Source organism: Dermochelys coriacea, chromosome 14 (assembly GCF_009764565.3).
Source record: "Dermochelys coriacea isolate rDerCor1 chromosome 14, rDerCor1.pri.v4, whole genome shotgun sequence".
In the NCBI taxonomy this organism is placed as follows: domain Eukaryota; kingdom Metazoa; phylum Chordata; order Testudines; family Dermochelyidae; genus Dermochelys; species Dermochelys coriacea.
Window position 1 is genome coordinate 8,168,965 of NC_050081.1, and position 24,639 is coordinate 8,193,603.

Consider the following 24,639-nt stretch of genomic DNA (forward strand, 5'->3'; position numbering starts at 1 on the left):
AACTAATCACAGGCTTTTAAAACTTGAAGGGAAAAAAAGGGAGGTTTAGTACTTATTGTAGTTACTTCCTACGTGTGTTCAAGTATTATCCGCTTATTTTACTCCTGTCATCTCAGATGACAACTTGTCAACTATGTTCAGATGGAAGAGCTCTTATTACTGTGATGATGTAGGTGGAAGAAAGATTTTCAGTTATATCCTTGATGGTAATTAAATTTGGCCTTTTGATGAACAGCAATAATCAGTTAATGCTAAATAAATGCTGTATTTCAATACAGTTAAGGCAAGAAGGGACCATTATGATCATCTAATGTGACCTCCTGCAAAATATAAGCCACTGAATTTCACCTGGTAATTTTTGCACCAAGCCTAAAAATTTGTGGTTATTGTCACATGGGTTCTTTATTCTCCCTCACTGGCCTGTCTGTATCAACCTGTTGTCTCTTGTCTTAGACTGTAAGCTCTTCAGGGTAGGGACTGTCTTTTTGTTCTGTGTTTGTACCTAGCACAATGGAGTCACGGACTGGGGCTCCTAGGTGCTACGGTAATACAAACAATAAATAAATGAATGAATAGTGGTTTAGCTAGAGCATATCTTTCAATAAGAGATCCAATCTTGTCCAACCCAAGCTATTGATAAATAAATACCACCTTGTAATGAGGTCTAGTGCCTGCTTTTGAAATTGTTGAAGGCCCCTTCAGCAATTGCATTGATATCATCAACTGCAAGTCTGTATATGTGTGGAAGCTATTTTAAAACAACAACCAGCCCAATAAACCTTTATATCATTTCTCAACAGATATTTCTACCTTCACTCCCACCTCCTGATAAACTTCATTACCAGTTATGCTTTACCTTGGGTGGTGATTGTTGCTGTTTGTTGATATTTGCAGAATGCTGCTGTCGCAGAGCCCGAGGGATAAACTCAGGTGCCAGTGGATTCAACACATAGGTTTTCTTTAACTCCAAAGCCTCCAACTGAGCCTTGATCTGTTCAAACGTGATACCATGGAGGCTCTCATTCTCGTGACACAGGGCAATAAACCTCTCCCAAAATTTCCTATGGAAAACAGTTAGAAAGAATAAGATTTACCAACTCAGGTTATAGTTAACAGAGGTTTTACACAGCAAAGTACAGTTTGTATTTTTCCTACATGCCATCTTACACATCATGCCTCCAATTCTGCAATGAGATCCAGAGCCTGGGCCCATGCATCCATGCGGAGCCCCAACCACAGAGTAGGCATAAGGGTCTGTCCAGGCAGATCAGACTCCAGCCCTAACCTATGTCATATCATTTCTGATTCCTATACCCATGTCAACATAAAATCGGAGACTGCACTCACCTGGAAATTTTATAGAAGAGCAAACACACAATAAAAACACAGAACACCACAGACTCTATTAAAGCTCAAAAAGCCAAGTGCTCTACACAGAACATTAGTATCATTATCCCCATTTTTTCAAATAGGGAAACCGAGGCATGGGGGGAAAAGTGACTTGCCCAAGGTCAGGCAGCAAAGCAGTGACAGAGCCGGAAACTGATTTCAGGTCTTCTGAGTCCCAGTCCAATGCCTCATCAACCAGGCCATACTGCCTCTCCTGGAAGAAGGAAGTTGTCACTGACAGGATCAGAATTAGTTTATTCGCTAATATCCTTAGCAGTGTTAAACTGCAAAGTGCAGCTGTACTCATGGCCCCAACCCCTCCCATTCCAAAGAGTCCAACCCCAGTGGAGGGGGAAGGGTACAGGCAGCATGCCCTACTCCATTAACTGAGGCAGGTGGAACAATATGACCCTGAGTTTTTATTGCTTTTCTTGAAGTAATACTACTAAATACAAAATCACACAGTATTTGTCTGGTAGCAAGAGTGGGACAAAATATGGAAGGACGGTCTTGCTGTTAAAGCACAGGATGGTGAGTTAGAAGAGCTAAATTAATTTCCTGGCTCTGCCACTGATTCACCCCATGACTTTAGGCCAGTAACCTCTTTGATCCTTGGTTTTTCCATCTGTAAAATGGGGTTAACACTTGTCTACCTCCCAGGTATGTGTGTGAGGCTTAATATGTTAGTACATATAAAGCGCTTGAGATCCTTCAATGGCAGCTATAAATGCAAACTGTTCTTATTATAGTACTTTGTATATTTATAATAGGGGTTTCTAGGTTCATGTAAGAAAAGGATTGTATTATTTTCCCCTGTAGTGCTGCAATTAGCTTATTTTTTTTATTAAATAGCTCAATAAATGATCATTTCAATTTCTCAGTGTGACTCTTGTAGAAGTCTACTCTTTTTTTTTTTTAAATATGTGACAATATCTATTAGTAAAATATTTGATTTTAGGAATTCTATCAACAAATACTTTTCTGAAAAGCAAGCAGAACATGGGACAGTCATTTTCCTCTGAAAAAATTTAAATCTGTCATTGTTTAAAAACACAACAACAACCAGGATCTTTCAGAGTAGCAGCCGTGTTAGTCTGTATTCGCAAAAAGAAAAGGAGTACTTGTGGCACCATAGAGACTAACAAATTTATTTGAGCATAAGCTTTCGTGAGCTACAGCTCACTTCATCCAAGGCATTCAGTGGAAAATACAGTGGGGAGATTTACATACACACTGTAAGGAAGGTTTCAGAGTAGCAGCCGAGTTAGTCTGTATTCGCAAAAAGAAAAGGAGGACTTGTGGCACCTTAGAGACTAACACATTTACTTGAGCATAAGCTTTTGTGAGCTACAGCTCACTTCACTGGCTGCATCAGTGGAAAATACAGTGGGTGAGATTTAATACACAGAGAACATGAAACAATGGGTGTTACCATACACACTGTAAGGAGAATGATCACTTAAGATGAGCTCTTACCAGCAGGTGAGGAGCGGGGGGGGGGGGGGACCTTTTGTAGTGATAATCCAGGTGGGCCATTTTCCAGCAGTTGACAAGAACGTCTGAGGAACAGTGGGGGGTGGGGGGAAATAAACACGGGGAAATAGTTTTACTTTGTGTAATGACCACCCACTCCCAGTCTCCATTCAAGCCTAAGCTATTTGTTTCCAGTTTGCCAAATTAATTCCATTTCAGCAGTCTCTCGTTGGAGTCTGTTTCTGAAGTTTTTTTTTATTGAGGATAGCCACTCTTAGGTCTTTAATCAAGTGACCAGAGAGATTGAAAGTGTTCTCCAACTGGTTTTTGAATGTTATAATTCTTGACGTCTGATTTGTGTCCATTTATTCTTTTACGTAGAGGACTGTCCAGTTTGATCAATGTACATGGCAGAGGGGCATTGCTGGCACATGATGGCATATATCACATTAGTAGTGCAGCAGTGTGAACGAGCTCTGATAGTGTGGCTGATGTGATTAGGCCGTATGATTGGTGTCCCCAGATAGATATGTGGACAGAGTTGGCAACGGGCTTTGTTGCAAGGATAGGTTCCTGGGTTAGTGGTTCTGTTGCGTGTGGTGTGTGGTTGCTGGTGAGTATCTCCTTTAATCAAGGAAAAATATTAAATTATCTCCTTCAAGCAATGAAGGGTGATGAAAAATAAAAGATGTAGGGGAAAAAAAACTACATTAGACATTGAAAAGATGAAAACCCTAAAAGGCACACTGAATAATAATCCATCTCTTTAATTTTCATTTTTTTGGTAAACCGATTAAAGTCAACAGGCTGACAATATTTTACACTAGTAAATGTCTGCTGACAATCTCAGAGTGATTTCTGTACTGGAAGATGTTGAAAAAATGGAAGGCCTGTATAATGTATTTCCATTATTCATAAGCAGATTGGGGTGCCTGCTTCTTCTGGCTTTTTCTGAACCTAAGGTAATAAGAACTATAGTCATATGTAGATCTTAAAGTGCTTTACAGAAGATGAGAAATATAATGAATGCCCGTTTTACAAATGAGCATCCCATGAGGCCATCCGAATGAGCAAAAAATTATTTTTAAAAATAAAAGACTGTGGTCTTCCTGGGGAAAAATCTGTCTGGCTCTTCCGTAGAAGAGAGAGGCCAAAATACAAGTGTTTTGTGTAAAGTGCACAAGTGTTGTAGTCCCCCAAAACCTGTAAAACTGACATTCTGCAGGTCTCCTGCACATTGACCTGCAAAAAGGGTTCAGGGAATCAAAGTTCCTTGATCCACCTATGGCCACCGGGCATACAGAGAGGAGCTTAGTGGGTGGTCACGTTCAAGGAGCAGAATCTGCCAGTTCTGGTTAATAAATGGGGGGAATACTGCCTTTTTTTGTTCTATATTTGTACAGCACCCAGCATAATGGGGTCCTGGTCCATGACTAGGGCTCCCACATGCTATGGTAATTTAATAAATAATTGTAATAAAAAATGAGTTCTAAAGCAATGGTGCTATAGGACAACGTGGACAGTGATGAACCATTGCTCTGCATGCACTGTGGAAGGCAGAGTATCTGACGCAAGAATGGAAGAAGCATAGATAAATCCCGTTATCTCTGGAATTTTCAAGAAGAGAGGAGCAGTCCTAGAGTGAAAAATCTAGCCACACTGAAGTCCATGGCAAAACTTGGGTTGACTTCAATGAGGTCAGGATTTCACCCCACATAGGTGAAGATGCAGGAAAAAAAATAGCAATGCTCCATTTAGCTCCAGCGGAATTAACATTCCAGGTGCTGGCTAAATCTTTGCCACTGGTATACTTCTTCATGCCCATGTATGACACGGAGCTATTTTATCACAGCTAGGAGTCTAGGCTTTATAATACCCAGGCATCCTAGATATTTCAGAATATTTCTTGAGCAATTTTATTAGAAAATGAGTTGATTAATGGGGTGACACACTGTGTATTTGCAGATGGATAGTTTTTGCCCACACCTTGTCAAACACCTTTTGCTTTAAATTTTATAATTACCCTAGTGTTGATGATAGAATGAACGAAAAGATTAATACTGCATTTAAAAATAATTCTGCTCACTGTCCAGAGCCAGAGATGGAGAATTATTCGCTATGTCTCTTATGACACAAAATACATATTTATTTAAACCCTTTTCATTTCATTTAGCCTGTTCAGAATGGCAAAGCACAAGAATAAACTAGGCTAGTCATACACAATGAACATTATTTCTCATGTCATACCTCACCAAGTTTAGGGAATGTTTTGAAGCATCGGATCAGAAGTGCTGGCAACTGTAACAATATACTGACAGGTTTCAGAGTAGCAGCCGTGTTAGTCTGTATTCACAAAAAGAAAAGGAGTACTTGTGGCACCTTAGAGACTAAAATTTATTTGAACATAAGCTTTCGTGAGCTACAGCATCTGATGAAGTGAGCTGTAGCTCACGAAAGCTTATGCTCAAATAAATTTGTTAGTCTCTAAGGTGCCACAAGTACTCCTTTTCTTGTAACAACATAGGAAACGTACTCTATTTGCTACCCCTTGTCTCCTTCTGCAGTTGGCCTTTTAAGGAAACAGGACAGGCAATCAGCCTAGTTCCAGGTGGCAAGCTCACCCAGCCTATGGCAACGTAGATCCTAAGGAGAGAAGCCACTGGTTGACCAGTGCCGTTCGTAGGGAGGACAAGTGTCTCTCTTGCAAGACCATAGGAATAGTTACTAAGGGTAGGTCTACACTACAAATTTACAATGGCGCAGCTGCACTGCTGTAGCATGTGTGGTGAAGACGCTCTAAGCCAATCGAGAGAGCTCTCACATCAGCTTAACAACTCCAACTTCACAAAGAGGCACTAGCACTGCCTACACAGGGGTTTAATGTCAGTATAACTACATTGCTCAGGGAGTGGATTTTTCACATTTTCCAGTACAGTACAGTATGTTCTGTAGACCAAGCCGCACACACATAAGAATTTAAAATAGCCATTCTAATGCCAATCTTTCGCTGTGATTTCATGTAAATGAGAAGTGCTCTTTTAAATTTCACAATATAGATGGCCCATTTTCTGCAGGACCATCAAGTCATTTGACTGTAAGGCAAACACATTTTTCAAGTATTTAAGTGAGAATTAAACAACAATATGGAAATATTTCACTGGGATGCTATAATGACAGAGCTCTCTGTGATTAATCAATGCAGTCATCAAACCTACCGCAAAGCACTAGAACTCCACTGAGGCCCATGTACTTTTGTTTAAAATGCACCAAGCACATGGAACACTTGTACTGGGATGTAAGAACAGAAAATAAAACACTGCCATCTCTGCTTTGCAGTTACTCCTGAGTTTAAAGGGAGCGTCTGCCAAACAGCCCTGTCTAGTCTCCCTGTAACATACAGAAATGCAATAATTACCCAGGGCTACTTCACATAGCTCTCTACAACTATAGCTACAAATTCCTGACTCACTTTGACAGGTATTAGAATATTTATAAAATTCAAGAACTCTCTAAACTTTTTTTGAGGTCTGTTTTTCCGCACAAAATGTCACTTCTTCCAGACTTCTGAACTTCTCTTGTGCTAAAAAAGAACTCTCTCTCTCTCTTAATAGCAGTGCCCAAGCCCTACAGCAGGAGTTTCAAACAATAAATATTCAATTATTCAGTGAAACAAGACAATGGCATATTAAAAGCAATGCTCAAGATACATCTTCTTGATATAGTTTCCACACATTGCTTACTTCTTAAATTAAAGAACTTTTGGTTGTGTAAGTTTTGCACAGAATATACATAAATGCTATTGGTCTTGGAAAGGCAGACTGGACCATTAGCTGTCAAAACTGCAATTTAATGGCGGCTTAGGCCTAAATTTTCATAAATTTCAGACCCTTTAAAGGGGCCAATTTCTAAAAATGCGTTGGGACAGAGTGTACCTCTGGAACGTATCAAGTGGGCACTTAAACAATTCAGAGACCGAAAAAACATAGTCACTTACGAAAATTTTGGGCCATAATGCTTTGCTATCAGGACCTCAAAGAATTTGAGATCTCAAGAATCTCAGAATTTTGGGTCTCAAGGTCTTCTCATACCTGAACCAACAGAAGCTGGAGAATGTATGGATGCACTGTATGCATCACTTAAAATGATGAGTCTTGAGCCAGTCAGCAGGGCCACATAATGGTCGTGGTAACTTAATGGATCCAAGAGCCTTGCCCCCTTACTGAGCAAACCTATGTGTCCCAACAGCCCACAGTGGAGCAGAGGAGTATATGAAAAAGACCGATTTCCTTATAGTGTGATGACCAGGATCTTTTCCAATACACCAAGGGAGAGAACCAGGAAACTCCAGAGCTGAAAACATGGAATTGACTCTGCAGCTTGATCTAGAAACCAACCCTGTAGTTGGGAGTTGTAACAAACTCACATCATCCGTAGCTCAAGTATGAAGGAGTATGGGAACAAATGCTGACCAGTGAGTTACATAATCAGGCATGTTCAAAAATGCAAGCAAGAAACATGGATGGTACATATAAACACACAAAAATCCTTTTGATTTTAATAACCTGTTAGCAGCAATAAAGAAAAGGTTATTTTGATGCTATCCCCTTAAATAAGTATTTAAATTCAAATTATATTTTAATAAATGTAGTAGATAAATGTTTGGTTTCCATTTTCTAAATAAAAGGTATTTGGGCTTTTCTGTACATCTCCATGAACATCAGAAGCATTGTAATAGAGAGACACTGCTCAGGAAAGTGAAGTCAATGTAAAGGGACAAACACACACACACTTTTGCTTCATTGTTATAGCACAGTCAGCGCAGCATTTCTTCTACTTTAGAAGCAAGCTTAAGGCTCTATCTCTGACCATCTTAACATTTTGCCCCTTCCATAGAAAGAGAACCCTTTGAAGACAAAGACCTTTATATCCTTAAAATGATTGTTTAAATCTCCTACCATTTTTCACCTTTCCTTATTCATGTCTTCAGGAAGTTCATTTATTCAGCTCCCATTTGGCTTATTTTAGGTTTACAGAGAATAGCTAAACAACGGCTTTGCGCTTTCCACTTTCATATGACCGCCATGATGTTTCACACACAAAGAAGTTAAGTAATAAATCATGCTATTTTTCAATGCCCAAATTTAATTGCAGTATTTTTATTGACATGCAATGTTATAATAAGCACATTAAAAACAGCTGAAAATGAAATGTAGGGTCTTGAGCTACTAGTATCAAGTACAAATTACAGAATTAGCGAATACAACAAGAATGCTTTGTCAATTACCCTTCATTATATACAGAAACACAGGCTCTTGAACAAGTAGCAGCTACAATGTGATTTTGGAGGACACATTAAGAATCAAAGATGAGTTGACCCTGAGTGAACACTAAAGATTCTGTGGCACTTTTACTATGAGTAGAGGCCCTTGCATAAAGTTTTCCCGCCCTTACTATCTCACTCTTCATCAGCTGGTTACCCTCACTACATCTTTGCCTTGTCTTTTCTTCAATTTGAAAGTCCACAGCAGGCTCTGCCAATGCTGCATTTCAGTTTCCCCTACCTAAAAACATTTCAAAGGAGCAGAGTCCTAAAAGAAGATACCGTTTTCAACCATACTGAAGTCACTTCTTTGTTGGACAGAGAAGTACCTTAACTTGGCATTCTGCCTTTTGGTGATTATATCTCTGCTACCTTCATGTTCAATTCACAGAGATTTTGTACAAGAAAAGAAAGAAAGAAAAGAAAAGAAAGAAAAGAAAGAAAAGAAAAAAAGAAAAGAAAAGAAAAGAAAAGAAAAAAGAAAAAAAGAGAAAAGAAAAAGGAAAAGAAAAAGAAAAAATTGCCATGTGCTTAATAATGCTATTATCCCATTTAGACTCTGAAGTTCACCAGATAGATGAAAGGTGACTTCTCACCTTTACTGGTGTTGTTGTTTTGGAACACAAAATGTGCCAGCATAAATCCAACTATTGAAAAAACAAAACATAACACATCCTTTTACATCACCTGATTTACACTGCTAGAAACATTATGAACTACACTATTACAAATCATTTCCACTTAAAAAATAAACAATTCCCTCCATTAGCAATCTTCCAAGGTACACAGTTAAACAACACTATCAGTTCAGAATATACACTATACACAATAAACTGTTTCAAGATAACACCAACTCAACCTTGCCAACAATCAGAAAACATCAATTTCTAAGGACTCTGCATGGCTGGTGTTAAGAATTGCATGTTTAGTATAGAAGAGAAGGCATGTGTGTGGTGGAAATGGATGGTTTAAATATGGACAAGGTGAAATCATGGTTGCACACTGCAGGGAATGGATGAGAACTCAATTAGTGTCTTCCTGGCTTTTTACCGATGGTGTGGCATCACCTGAGCAATTTTAACTGATTTTAATGAAGGTTTTGTTTAGTGGAATATATATATATAAAATGGTGTAAAAAATTATATATGCTTCTCCAATTAAATTTTTTAAATGCAACTCATTTGCCTTTGGAGCCTAAAAAGCAGACCAGTTTTACATAGTCCATAGATTGTACTCAAATGTATAATATTCACTAGCACTTCTGCTACCCCTGTTTAGCCAAAGAACACATACTGTACCTGCATCTTCCAATGGAACATAAAGCAATTGGGTCTCCCACCACAGCTACCAGGGACTGTGCTCTTGTAATGGCAGTGTTCAGAAGTTTGTAATTGGACAGAAAACCATAATCCAAGTCCTCTGTTGAATCCTCCAGTAATTGTTCCTTCCTTTTGATCGGTGTTTGCTTGTGTTTGCACGTATGCCGTGTTCGCACTGTGCTGAGAAACAAAACTCTAAACTGTTTTCCTAAAGAAAGGAGAGATGAAAGTTTGAAATAATTTTAACCATTTTCAGATGTAATGCAACCAAATGACAACACTTGCTAGACAGATTTCACAACTTGACATTTTATATGTAAGTAATTCTAGAGAGTCATTAGTTACTCTTCAGGTAAAGAGCTTTGTGCAAGAATAATAAGAGTTTAACATTTTAAAATGCATTATAAAGAACACTTTTCATTGCAAGAGCAATTTGTCCTTTTAAAATCCTTGTTTCCATGCCAGTTTAAGCATTCCAGAACTTTTTAAAGTTCTGAATACCTCTGCAAGTTTCTGTTCAGCCAGTAATAGGTGCAGTACCAATTTACACTAAAGGCTACATCTGAAAAAAATAGGGCTGTTCTGCAGGAAAAAATGCACATCATTTCAGCCATTTCTGTTTCACAGCTTAGCAAATAAAAATGCCATAAAAGTCACACGAATACAAATTTCTACCTATGTGAAATAGGCTGTTCTTTCCTGCTCAGCTATCTGAGTTTGCCAATTGCTACCCTGCAGACACTTGTCTGCTCTTTGTCTATTTAAAACATGATCCTGTAAAGCCACATGCCCCCACAGAATCCTACTGTTGTCAATGGAACACCATGTGGGACTAGGAGTCCAAGAGCATGGATTCCTTTGCAGGAGTGGGATCTTGGATTGCAAACACGCTGGGGCATTATGTTTCTTTATGGATCTTATCTGTCTCCATAATTGTTTGCAAAGTGCCTAGCACATTGCTGGAGCTACATAAAGAAATAAAAAGTAAGGCCTTTTTTTGCCTCCATTAACACAAAAAGTTACATTAATTTTGAAAATTTTTATATTTCACAAACCACACATTTATTGCTTTGGGTATTCTATGATGGAATAATATCCAATGAGCACATGCACTAGTCAGATCCTGTCATACCAACATTAGTGACTGTATATTATTATATCTACTCTTTTTACTCAGAGTCAATATTATTTTAACTGCTTCGCCTATATGTTATTCCTTTGTTTAAATTGCTATTATTATCATACTCTAATTATAAAGTACAATCAAAGACATTCTGAGTGTGAAATCTGGGGATCACAATTAAAAAGCTTACTGTAAAAAGCCTCCTATATCACTTGTTATAAAATTACATAGATTGGTAAATTACATACAGAAATTAGGACTGCATTTCACAATCTTATCTTTGTTAGCAGATTCTTAAGACATGTAATCACTACTTACCCTGAACATTTAGTACTCTTTCTACACTGACGTCAGATAATCTCTTTTTTCGAAGTTCTGCCCGAATTCGGAACACTTGATCAGCATATGGTGTTACAACCCCTATACTGCCATCATCCAATTTTCCCCAAGCTACCGGCCATTTTCTTCTCAATTCTTCAACACGTTCTACTATTTCAAATACCTTAAAAAGAAAATCATAAAACCTGAGTCAAAAATATTGTTAAGAGTTTATTTGCTTTTTAGTCCAATATCATTCCTTTATATAAAAACAGAAGTGGAATTTTAAAACTGTACAGGATTTTACAGGCAAAATATTATATAAAACCTTCTTAGTAAACACAAAAACCTGCTATTGTATTTCATAATAATGTTTCAAAACATTATAGCTTACAACAGTATCAATAGTATTTGGATCATTATTCTGGAAACACTGTAAAAAATTCCTAAAAGTAGTCTTAAGGCCCTGATCCAGCAAAGCACTTAATCATATGCTTAACTATACCTACTAAAATGCTTAAAGTTAGGCTCATGCTAAACTTTGGAGCATCAGGACCTAGAGTCATATCTATATCTAGATACGTTAGCAAAATACATGTATTTTATTTTATTTTTATTTTTATTTTTACTTTCTGTTTGTACATTTCATGTAACATTTTGGAATCTAAAGAAAAAGGACATACACATAAGCAAGCATACTGAAAGTTTCTCTGTCACATAAAACTGCACCTGCCTCTGCTATCAATCAATTCAACTGAGGAAAGCATTCTGTGTGTCACTGAGGAAGACTGATAGTAATGGAGAATCCAGTAAAGAACTTCAGTGGGTATATGAATAAACTGTAAATAAACCCTTTTCTCCTTCCATAGCAGGTGTGCATTTCTGAGAGTAGAAATACACTAGAAAACCCAGTCTATATTTTTTTTCAGCCCCATGTGGCCTGCCGGCTCTATGCAGGTTACTAGACAAAAGCTCCATGGATCAGTGATTGGGAATCACCAGGTTAGACATAAAGGCTGGCCAGTGCTCTTCACTTTGGGAAGTTTCAAGGAAATCTTTGTAACCTGGCCTTAACCAAAAGAAGCTACTTTATCATAAGGAGGAAGCAAGAGAATTGGAGATGTTATTAATTATTACTAATCTGAGGCAACAAAACTGAATCTGAGGTTTATCTTGCTCCCAATAAAATAAGTGACAAAATTCTTACGGATTTCAAACTGAGCAGAATCAGACCCTTAATAAAAGAGAAGTATTTTCAGAGTTAAAATGGGAAATTTCAGTGGTCTGGGGATTACTCAAAACAAATTTTAAAAAATGATAACGTTATCTGACGATTACTTATCATTTGCATTATGGCAGCTCACTAGAGGCCCCAGAAATTGGAATTCCATTATGCTAGAGCTGTAGGCATACATATTGAGGCAGTCCTTGCCCACAGAACTCAGTCTACACAGCAAGGCAGAAAGGTGGAGGGCAAACAGAGATCAGAAGTGACTTGACCATGGTCAAGTAAGATAAGTGGCAGAACGAGAAATAAAATCCAGACCTCCCAGCCCAGAGCCCCATCTACTAGACCATGCTGCCTCCTCAATGATTAGGAGCCAATTCTCTCCCCAAACACAATTTTAGTTCTAGAAGTTTACAGGTTCTCTGATAACTCAAACAAGGGAGATGTATGCACTGAAAGCAGTAGACTTGTAAAGCAGCTAAACAAATGTTTGCTGTGAAACGCTGTTTGAAGTTAACATTGCAAAACCCTTTCTCCAACCCCTATTTATTAAAAACATTCCAAGTTATTCTAAGCAATTTTTAATTTTCTATTTTCATCTTCTTTTTTAATTTATTTATATCAGCATTTATAAAATATGTGCTTTGGGTACATTCAGATCTTTAAAAACATATCATCAGAAATTCATAACATGCTGTCAAATATTGGCAGCAAATAGACGATCCCCAAAATAATTACCAGCCACTACCGGCAACAGAAGGAAAGGACGAATCCCATTCCTACTCCTCTTTTAGATTTGGTGCATCCTTCATGAATACCCTTACTCAGACAAGGGCCTGGATTAAAAGGTCGGCTTTGAGAACTGACAATGAGAGCTAGTCTTTCACTAGAAACTGTGCCTGATTCTTGGAGCCACTGGCCACCTACAATTCCAAGTGAATTGATGATAGATTCAGCACCTTTCAGGATCATGCCGAAAAACTGCTTTTAAAAAACAGGAAGCTTCTATCTTGATGACACAGAACAGACCTGTTCTCAATTCCACTTCTTATCAAAATGATCTCCTGCTAGGAGAAGACAGCAAACACAACAACCCCTACTGAGAGACACTGGGTGGAGATATTGACACAGTGACAAGTATTGGTAAAAAAAACATTGTAAAACCTTTTTTATATCTATATTCTCATTCAATAAACATCTACTTAGCTACCCAAGGTATAACTGATCAATGGAATTTTCCTATAGAGCCTCAAGCTCATTCTCTTAATGGCAACGTAACAGAATCTACACTGTAAGAATTACAAGTATTCTAGATTCCCTTCACTGCCCACCCAGTTATCTTTAGAGGAGTGTTAAAAATAATTCAGCCTGTTTCCAGTATGTACATTAATTAGCCTTCATATTAGTAGGCCAGGATTTTAACTGCCTGTGGAGAAATATTTTATGAATGTTTATACTGATGTACATGCCCATTGCAACTTATCATAAAATAAAAAATGTAGTCACTCTTACATGAAATTACAGAACAGAAATGACAAGAAAAGGACTTGCAAAATCAGGATCATCCTAGTGAGAAATGTAGCATACAAACTAAAAACTACGGGCCAGATCCTAGGGTGCTGTAAGTTAGCAAAGCTCCATTAATATATTCCACACTAATTTACACCATCTGAGGATGTGGCCCTGTGAGATTTTTCAATAAAAACACATATTTTATGTAACTGTCCTGGTAATGAACAACTGCAACAGATTACCTAGAAAGGGGTAAATTCCCCATCAGTTGGAGTATTTAAATCAGGAATGGATGTCTTTCTAAACAAGATGCTCTAGTTCAACCGCAAGATGCTGAGTTAAATACTGAAATCACTGGTAAGGTTCTATGGCCTCTGTTATGCCTTAAACCCGACTAGATAAGGAAAACGGTCCTTTCTGGCCCAAACATCTCTGACCCAAACCATACTAATGAATTGATACACCGAGAAATGTTCATTTTATTGTTCTTTCACTTTCTTTTTTCACTTCATACATTTCAAACTTTTCTTGTAATACTGAACATTTCTCCATAAAACGTAAAATTTTTACATGAACTTTCTAGCACGTTTCCTATGCCACAGGCTGATGAGCACAAATTAGCTTCCATGCTAGTAGTTTTCAGAGTAGCAGTCGTGTTAGTCTGTATTCGCAAAAAGAAAAGGTGTACTTGTGGCACCTTAGAGACTAACAAATTTATTAGAGCATAAGCTTTCGTGAGCTACAGCTCACTTCATCGGATGCACTTGGTGGAAAATACAGAGGGGTGATTGATATACAAACACAGAGAACATGAAACAATGGGTTGATCATATGATCAACCCATTGTTTCATGTTCTCTGTGTTTGTATATCAATCACCCCTCTGTATTTTCCACCAAGTGCATCCGATGAAGTGAGCTGTAGCTCACGAAAGCTTATGCTCTAATAAATTTGTTAGTCTCTAGCATGCTAGTAGTGTGAGTAGTGAGCACAGAGTGTGAATCTCACAGATTACATGAGTGCAGTACAAACAGGTTTGCAGGCTTTGTGCATAGATAAGGTCAAAATATTGTAAATGAAACTTGTAACAGTTTCACAGAAATTCAGTTGTACATATTTGATAAATGCTTTATCCAAAAGGTGGATCTTCAGGACTAGGTTTCTATCACCTCTAGTAAATGTCACATTGTCATTTTGCGTATGAAAATGTAATGCCTGAAACTGGGAGCCCGGCTGGGAGAAGGCAGGTTTAGGAGGTGGGTGCCAGCCACTTCACCATGTTTTATTCAATGAAATTAAAGCATGGACATATTTCAGATTGGTTCTGGCTGAACAAAGACAGCGATTCAGAATCTCAGACTTGCTTGAACAGGAGTTGAAAGATGGCTGGACTGCTATTTAATTTGTCACATCCCTCATTCCTATCCCCATCCCATTCCATTCGTCAGCAACTGCTGCTTCACAACTCCAATGCTCCTTGGAGTCTTGGGCTCCAGTCCTGATGCTTCACACACACAGACTTGCTGTATCCATAAGGAGCTTCACTGATGTAAGTGGGGCTCTGCCCACACACAGCAGTTTGCCCACATGCACAAAGTTACAGGATCAGGACAACAGTGTGTCCCAGCCATGGACAGCTCCAGGCTCACTCAGCTGAGCCAATCAGGCCAATCTGATTATATTTAGCACTACATTGGTGGCCAAACAAGTGAGGTTTTATACCCAATTTGATGGCATTTCTCTGTCTGTCTGTTTAATGTAGCAGGACAACTTTTGAACACCACATCAGATCAGTTCCAAAATTTCAGGGATCTTTCTAGGCATCAAAGGGCAGAAGCATTTGATGAAAACTAGAAAACAGAAGGGAGAAATGGGGGACACACAAAGCCCCTGGCATTTGGGCAGTAGCTTCTACCACCTCCATAAATTGTCTACAGATCAAAGAACAGATTGATGGCAGCCATCATCACCTTCTAGCATAACAATAAATGCCCACCATCTCAGCTCTGGCCATCACTCCAGTACCGAAATAAGAATGGTGGGGACAGGGGAAAATAGGAGGGCACACAGAGCCCCTGGCATGGGGAGAAGAATGGGAGACCTTAGCCTGAGGGGAAAAAGAGCCACTGGCATGTGGGAGGGAGAGGAAATGGGGGGACACACAGAGCTCCTGGCATGAGGAGGGGAGTGTTACAGAGTCCCTGAAATAAAAGGGGATGGGAGGGTGGCACATAAGGAGTTTGTGGGGTGGAATGGAGGAATGCAAGGAGCTCCTTGTGTGTGCAGTGTGCTAGTGTGTGACTGTCCAGTAATCATATTCAAAGTTTGTACACTTTTTGTCAACAGGTATCAAAGTTGTTTGTACTGTTATACCATTACTTCTGAGCTTCTGGTTTGCTTGACAAATGGACAGGCAAAAACATAAAGCAGGTCCACCCAACCTTGTCAGCACGGATAAAAGTTTCAACCATAGCCAGGAATAGTTTGTTTTAAATATTACAGATTTTAGGAGTGCAGTAAATATATATTGGTGGTATTTGTGCAGGGCTTGGATACAGACAGTGAAAATACTTTAAATTCAATTCTTCCAAGCTTCACAGTTCCTAAATTCTCTAATCATATAAAAAGTCTATACTGTTGCCAAAACACACTCGAATAGATTTACTAGAGCTGTAAAAACTACTCTAATCTCTTTGCAGGTTTATTCAGCTACCAGGTAAAATTCTTCTGCAAACCCACTGCTTCTGAATATATGCTTAGAATTACAACCAACAACAAAAACTGGAATTATATTTTTCAATTCTGAAACCCTTATGCTTTTCATAAATATAATATAAATACTTCTGTAAGTGTATAAGCTTATATTGTATTTATGAAAAGCATAAGGGTTTCAGAATTGAAAAATATACTTCCAGTTTTTATTGTAACACTGAATGTGCTAATACAAATGTGGGGATTTTTTTTAATCAGCAAAAGCTAACAGTAATAATGCTCCCTTATTGTTTGAGCCCTTCTTGTCAGTATTAAGCAGCTTTTGTCCTTTATTCTTGCCTGTAGACTACTAATGACTCAATTTTCATTCAGTGATTGAACTGCACGGCAGTGAAAATATTTTAAGATCTTTCACAACCTTTTTCATTTATGAAGAAGAGATACAGGTACATTAATGAGAGAAGTCAATAGCCTTCGGTTTCTTTGTTCAGTGATGTGTACTGAAATCACTGGTGTTTAGTGTTCAGCTGCACAATCAGGAGTCTCTTATTTCAGCAGATCTCTTACTAACAAACAACGCCAAAACAAATGCAGCACAACTATGTTAAAAATTGCCCATCACATGAAATGCATCATGGTTAACGGATAGTAGATGTATAATGCAACTATTATAGTGCTTGCTTTGTAATGAACAGTGTTGCTAAACTACAAATCAGCTTCAGTTATAATCCTCTGTCTTCACTTTCTCATAAATTTAAGACAATATTTCCTTTGGGGCTGAAATTTTCTATATTTAGTTTCAGAAAATGGGTCATTTTGTTGTTAAAAGTTTAAGGAAAATATGTTCGACCATTTTTTAGTAGAAAGGAGACTAAATAACAAAATCTGAATAGGGATTCAAAGTTTGTGGGTGTCAGGATTTGGGGTTTGGGTCAAGCCCAGGTAACACTACATTTGGGAGAGGGGAATCCCACTGTTTTTACTAGCAGTAATATTTTAAAAAACACTCACTGAAAGAGGAATGAGTTTTGAATCTGGGTGTGTGAATAACAATTGTTCTGGAGAACAGCCGTTGTAATATGTGAAAAAACTATAGATAGAAAAATCACTTCTGAGCATGCTCATTTCGGACCTGATCCCAAAGTCTGTTTAGGTCCATGGGAATCTTTCCAAAGACTTCAGTGGGCTTTCATCAGATCTTTGCTCTCTAGCTAAGAGGAAGAATGGCCCAAGCCTAGAACTTAGGAGACTCAGGTTCAAGTCCCTGCTCTGTCATAGACTTCCTGCATAACCTTGGACAAGTCACTTAGCCTCTCTGTGCCTCAGTTCCTCAGGGGCAGAAATGGGGACAATAATATTTCCCTACTTCACAGGGTGTTGCGGAGTGCTTTCAGATCTACTTCTTGAAAATGCAATATAAAGTTAAGTATTATTATCATCTACTGAAACAATTTGCATAAACCAGACCGAACATTTCATTCAAACACAAAACATCATCCTTTAAAAGGAATAAAACATTCTTAACATTAGGAACAGGAGGAAATCACAGGAGTGAAAAAAAGTGTGGATCGCACAACCAGAGACTATAAACAATTCTGCAACTGTCTGAAAATTCCAAGCTTTATTTTAAATTGTAAAAAGAATTCCTATCTTTCAGTTGCTAAGATTCAGCCATCACAATGTCATAAAAACTATCGAGCAAATAATTCTGAGTAATGAACAAGCCTGCGTAAACTGTAAGCAGCTTGCAGCCATTTGGCAAAGAGAAAAAGAAGCTAAATCCATTGAAATAGTGATTACAAATTATGGCCATGATTCTGCAAGCTTTTCAGGTGGGTGGAGCCCTGCGGAGTGCCACTGACTGAAGTGCGGGCTTATGCAGTTGTAGAGGTGGTGCAGCTTAAAGGATTGTAGTCTATTTGCTTAGCTCTACATTCCATATTCAAGTTGTGCAAGATGCTACCTGTTCTATTAAGGCTGAGATAATCTATGCCATCTATCTATATCAAACACAAAAGCCAACAGAGACACAAGGTGGGTGAGATAATATCTTTTATTGGACCAACGTCTGTTTGGTGAGAAAGACAAGCTTTTGAACTCCCTCACCAAACAGAATTCAGTCCAATAAAAAAATATTACTTACGCATCTTGTCTCTTGACTATCCTGGGACTAACATGACTACAACAACACTACATCCATAACCCAATAGGAAGTTGTTCAAAAAACCTCTAAAAGTATGCAAGTTGATAACAGATATTGTGACAGATAAAATGCTTAAGTGTACCAAGAATTCAGATTCTTGAGAAAGCAACGAAAGCAATGAAATTCAAAGAAGAGCTACCTCTGCATTGTTGTAGAAAGCTGTACTGTTTTTCTCCTGCACATCTTCTCCGCGTGCTGTGAAGAAAGTCAAAGGGTAGAAATCTTTGTGTGCTGGCTGCTTTCCACTTGCCATCAATTTGCCCTCATAGAAAAGGTCAGATGTGTAACTGCAATGAGGCAAAACACAGAATAAAATGTGGAATTTGCATTTGGTCCTGTAGCTGAGAAATATGCCATCAAAGAAAATAATGTTTTATACTGAAACAAAAGCCCTAATTCTTACTCATTAATTCTAACTGATTTCTCTTATGTGATGTTTCCACATTACAGGCAGTGCTGGTAGTGCCACCTAATGTCAAGTAGATTGGAACAAGAGTTGTGGGGAGACTGGGACCAGCTAGGCAAGAAGATTGAGGTAAAGAGTCAGGGGAGGAAGACTGGAGAAAGGAACCACCCCTACCTCTCCTGCCCCACAAAATAGTATGTGATCATGTAGTTAAAGAATGTGTCATAATGCACAAGGGGTACAAATTATGATACTGTTTTTTAATTAATTAATTTAATTAATTAATTCTGCCATTTCCTAACTTTCCAACGTTTGACTTTGCAAACTTAACATTCTTTTAACATAGTTTTTTTGGATGTTATATCTATACATGATGAATACACAAGCTACCTTCATGCAGTGAGAATTCTATTCCTATCCACAATGCAATATTGTACACTACAAACACATTTCAGATACATAGAAATTAAAAATGGAATCACTCAACCAAGAAAACAACGGGATTAATAGGAAAAGGCATGTATACAAAAATTCATATGCAAACTGGCCTCAAAACAAATTCTTACAAAAAGAAGCAAGACATTTCAAATAAGAAAGCTAGCGGGTGAAATTTGGTGTCATTGACAAAGCTTTTCAGCATCAAGAAGCACCATGATGAATCTTGGCTACAATTCTCCAGAGTGCTCCAGCTCCTTTGTGCCATTATGTCAGACCAAAGCAGCCCTAAAGTTGGTGGAGTTGGCCACTAGAGGAGCACCACCAGATGACATATACCCCTCCTTCTAGCTGCCAGTGAAGTGTGTTGTGGCCAGGCTGCCCCTCTCTTTGGCTGATCTTCAACTGTCAGAAGAGGCCTTGGAGGCCACTGGCTGCCAGCACAAGATACGCCAGCTTCCAGGTTGCTCCAATTTCTGCCTGGGACTAGGTCAGTGACCAGCAACCTCAAGATCAGGGAGCACAAGAGTAGCCAAAAGCCCCATTTGTGTGCTTTTTATGGATGTGTGCTGAGCTCTCATTGCCCACTCCAGAGAATCTGAGCCTTCAGCAGGCATGAATAGCAATATTCTTTGTATTAGTGTATCAGACAAGGGAAAACACACACTGTAGGACAGAAATAAAAGAAACAGGGGAACAGCACAGGGTAACCCTGCCGACCGCTGATTCAATCCAGCAAGAGATAATCCTGGGGGAATTCTGCAGGACTGTGCACCCGCAGAACCTCCCCACACAGAATTCCTGTGCTTCTCTGCAGAAAACCGAGGGGGCAACCAGGAGTGCAGGTGGGGGGGATTCTTCCCCCCAAACAGAGGTGAGGCATGCAGGGACACACAGGGTTACATTCCACTGCCCATCCTCATTTCCACAAGTGCAGAGCTGCCCAGCTGAAGGAGGCTGCGTCTGGGCTCTGCTGACTCTGCAGCTGAACACCGCCTCCTGATCCTAGTGCCAGTTGTGCTCCCCTTCTGTGTGCTGGGAGCCTTCCTGTTTTCTGTGCAACAGAGAGTGCCAGCAACAGTGGAGATGGGTAAGGGCGGGGGCAGAGGAAATGAGAGAAGGGGATGACGGGGTGGTGGGAAGAAGCATGGGGAAGGAAGGAGGTGGAATAGGGTAGGGGGAGGGGAATGTGGGAGTGAAGGGAGGGAGTGAAGGGAGGGGGATGGGACAACGAGGGAGGGGGATGAAATGTGGAAGAAAAGGGGATAAGGGAATCACAGGGGGAAGCAGGAGTCCCCTCGGCAGCAGCTGGGGCTACCCTGTTAAGCAGGCCCACTGAACCCTCAATCTGATAAGCCCTAACCCCCTACACCTGGACCCTCCTGATGAACCCCCCACACCAAGACCCTCACCCCACTGAGCCCCAACCAACTACACATGGCCCCCATCCCATTTAGTCCCACTCTCCCAGCACCCAGATCTACCCACTCAGACCCCCACATCCAGACCCCCCTGCCGAGCACCATCTCCCCACACTCAGACCTCCCCTGCTGAGTCCCAACCACATTCACCTGGATCACCTGCAGAGTCCCATTGCCCCTATACCCGGAACCCCCCAACGAGTCCCTGTGCATCCAGATCTCCCACTGAGCTGCCCCCACCTAGTTTGCCCCATCCAGAAATGTCACACACCACACCTGGATTCCTCCCACACTAAGCCCCTCCACACTTGAGGCAGGAGGGGGGATCAGGGCTGAGGCAAGGGGGTCGGGTGCGGGAGGGGATGCAGGCTCCACGCAACACTTACCTCAAGCAGCTCCAGAAAGCAGCAGCTTGTGCCCTACAGTTCCTACGCGGAGGTGCGGCCAGGCGGCTCTGCATGCTGCCCTGTCAGCAGGCGCCACCCTCCCCATTGGTCGTGGTTCCCAACCAATGGGCTGGGAGCCACGGAGTCAGCGCTCAGGGAAGAAGTGGGGACGGAGGCAGTGTGCAGAGCTGCCTGGCCACGCCTCTGCCAGCAACAGCAGGGATGGGGAGCCGCTTGCGGGGAACCACCCGCGAGCGGCTTCCCACAGACCTCAAAATTTTTACTGTGGAGACGTTGCCAAACCCCGAAGAAAACTATCTGCACGGTCCGTGACATACAATATCAACTAAAATCTGACATGTCCCTTAGAAAACATGAAAATTGTCATTCTTGCAACCCTGTATCCCTCAGTTTACTCATAGAACAGGTATAGCCTTTATGATTTATTAATCATTTGTATTATTATAGTGCTTAGGAGCCCCTAGTCATGGTCCAGGACCCCACTGTGCTAGGCATTATACAAACACACAACAAAAAAACATGCAAGCTTCCCAACTCTTCCCCACTCATAAGCCTAAACCTAGATATGGAGGTACCCCCTCTAGAAGTCAGAGGATTGCTCAATCTTTGTGACCCCCTAATCCTTGAAGTTAGCCAGTTATTGTAATTGTGGTTTTGGTTGGAGACAGACAACTGTCTACTGGAAACGCAAAAAACTCATTTCACATATGCCATCAAATCACCACCAGATCACAACTTTAGGTCACCGTCAACCAGGGCTGCATTACGCTAGACAACTCCGAGATGAATGTATCTATATCCCATCTGTAACCTAAAGTGGAAAGAATCAGCCTCCTCTGAGTCCCATCAGCCTCCGTCTCATTTATAATTTCTAGAAATGTATCCTAAACTAAACCACACTTGAATCTGTAATGCAGTGTACACCTAATGGAAAGAGGCCTTATTATACACTATTTAGCAAAGTGTGTTAAACTTTTAATCTTGATTCCATGACGGATTTTTCTGCTTTTGCTGTGAATACAGTGAGTGATAACCGAATTAACATGATTGGATAGCAACATAATATTCTTCACTAAATATCTGAGCAAGGATTTAATCTTTAACAGTTTTCTCCATGACTGCACTGATTCTTTTTAAGAAAAAAGAAAAGGAGTACTTGTGGCACCTTAGAGACTAACAAATTAATTTGAGCATAAGCTTTTGTGAGCTACAGCTCACTTCATCGGATGCCACAAGTACTCCTTTTCTTTTTGCGAATACAGACTAACACGGCTGCTACTCTGAAACCTGTGATTCTTTTTAGCACAGCTCATGGATAAGTTCATTATACTAGTAGCCATTAGTTTATCACAGCATAAAAATGACAAACAATTAATTAGTGAGTCTTGAAAAAAGTAATAAAAAAATGACATTAGCAAAGTGAAAAGACCATAATTTGACCTATTTTTTTCTCTTTGTACTTATAAGATCATGTCATTCTATATGTTGCAGGCAGTTTTTTTTTTTTAAGCAAGAAAAAAGTAATCAGTGCTCTTGAATTATTCTGATGCTGTCTAAATTTTTGAAACTAATAAAAGAATTGCAGAATATGAACTGAGTTGAAAGTTGATTAATTTCAATTCTACCTTCATTTTTTAAAAGAACTACTATGTTAGTGGTCCAAACCACTACAGGTGCTAAGAGTGTTGCTCAGTATCACAGGCTATTACTGCAATATTTTTATAAGGGCTTCGAGATCAAGGTTCTGCAGCTGCAGAGTCTATTTCCTTTGTGGAGAGGTGGAAATGGCTATGTGGTATGTTGGATGCCATCAGGTGGTTGAGGGATATCTACATAGAACACATCACTGGACATCCGTAATACCAGGAGGGATGAGCTGGAGTGCCGATGAGAAGCGCCGTCGGGAATGTAACTCAAATACTTTCCTGATGGACTGTTTTTTCCTCTAAATGGACAACCAATCCTAAATTCTCAATTACTGAGGGACAATATTCACTCATTGATATATTTTGCTTTCTGCCACAAACTCTGTATATAACTTTTTTCATGAGTAACGAACCCGAATGCACGGATGCTAGATATCTAAACTGTATTCTTAAATTCATTCACCTAAATTTGGGTTATTGCTGTTTATGCATTATATGTATCTTATGACTTTAAAAACAAACATTGTATTTGTGGATAATCTAAGCACTATACCCAGATGTACAGACACTCTTTTCTCAACTTATGTATTATATACTTTTTTTTTTATCATTAGCTTTAATAAAAATATTATTTCAGCAATATTTGGCCACCTGAATCTGCCTGCTTCTGGGGATCATACTGAGTATATCCAGTGAAGGTTAACTAATGTCAGCCAGAGCAGGAAAGACTCACAGTCAAGGCACCTCTCCCTGAATAACAGCTCCATAATAGGAGTGTCAAAATACACCCCAATTTTTGCTCCCCACAGCTAGTTTCAGAACTTCGTATTTTCTTTTTTTTTTCTAAACAAAAAAATTTCTTGTCTCATTATTTAACAATGGAAAAAATTTCTCACCAATTAACTTTTAAAATGCAAAACTACTATGATTTTATTATGTAAATACAAGTTGTAGTTGCTTCTCTCTCTCTTTTCAACTACTTGTGGCACTGAAATGACAAAGTTGTTCTGCCTTTTGAGCTTCACTCACACCAGTCAAACAAAAGTGTGATACAGTGAAAAAGTTCACACCTACTTGATGATAGCTTCATGGGAGCGATAGTTCTCACACAGCAAGATCCTGCATGGAAACTCTGCAGGGTAGTGCTCATAGAGCCGATCAAGTAATGAAACATGAAGATTTCTCTCCCTGGCAAATTCGCTGTAGACAAAAGGACTGAGCTGTAATAGACACACACATACAGAGAAAATTTAACTAAATATGCAAACTTAGATTTTCATACTCCTAAAAGAAAAATTCTACATCAACTGAAGGATGGCCTGTAAACAACTAAATCTTACAAAGCTGATTCAGTAGTATTAAGAAAACATATGTCCATGACTTGGTTTGGGGCTAGTTACAATAACTACATAGAAACACACCTTTCTGCTGCAAAAGTGACACAAGTATGTATGATCTTAGCTGACCAGTGGAATATTTTGTTACTATGTAAAGATGAAAGGAAGAAAAAAGCTTGTTTACATGCGTGTGCCAAAACACCTTTGTCTATGTTTTGCTTACATAGTTTGCGGACATCACTGACAATCGCAAACAATAGAAGGAGGTACACACCTTGCAGAATACTATTTTGCAATTCTCTAGTACCTTTCATTTGAGGATCTCTTCAAGGTTTATAAAATTATTATAAATTATTGTACTCACTGGGAGAACTGGGAATAGAACTCAAGA

The 24,639-nt window shown here is 39.4% G+C and overlaps 1 protein-coding gene and 1 long non-coding RNA gene across 2 annotated transcripts in view; one reads left to right on the top strand and one right to left on the bottom strand.

Moving 5' to 3' along the window:
* Positions 1–24,639, bottom strand: part of HELZ (helicase with zinc finger) — a 149,579-nt gene that overhangs the window by 37,879 nt on the left and 87,061 nt on the right. The window contains 5 exon segments of the mRNA XM_038371412.2: positions 857–1,061; positions 9,481–9,709; positions 10,943–11,126; positions 18,736–18,883; positions 23,986–24,131. Coding sequence (XP_038227340.1) covers positions 857–1,061; positions 9,481–9,709; positions 10,943–11,126; positions 18,736–18,883; positions 23,986–24,131 — 912 coding nt within the window.
* LOC122456569 lies at positions 5,339–23,285 on the top strand. The gene is made up of 3 exons (XR_006275508.1): positions 5,339–5,374; positions 7,271–7,272; positions 23,161–23,285. It is a non-coding gene; the product is annotated as an uncharacterized LOC122456569 (long non-coding RNA).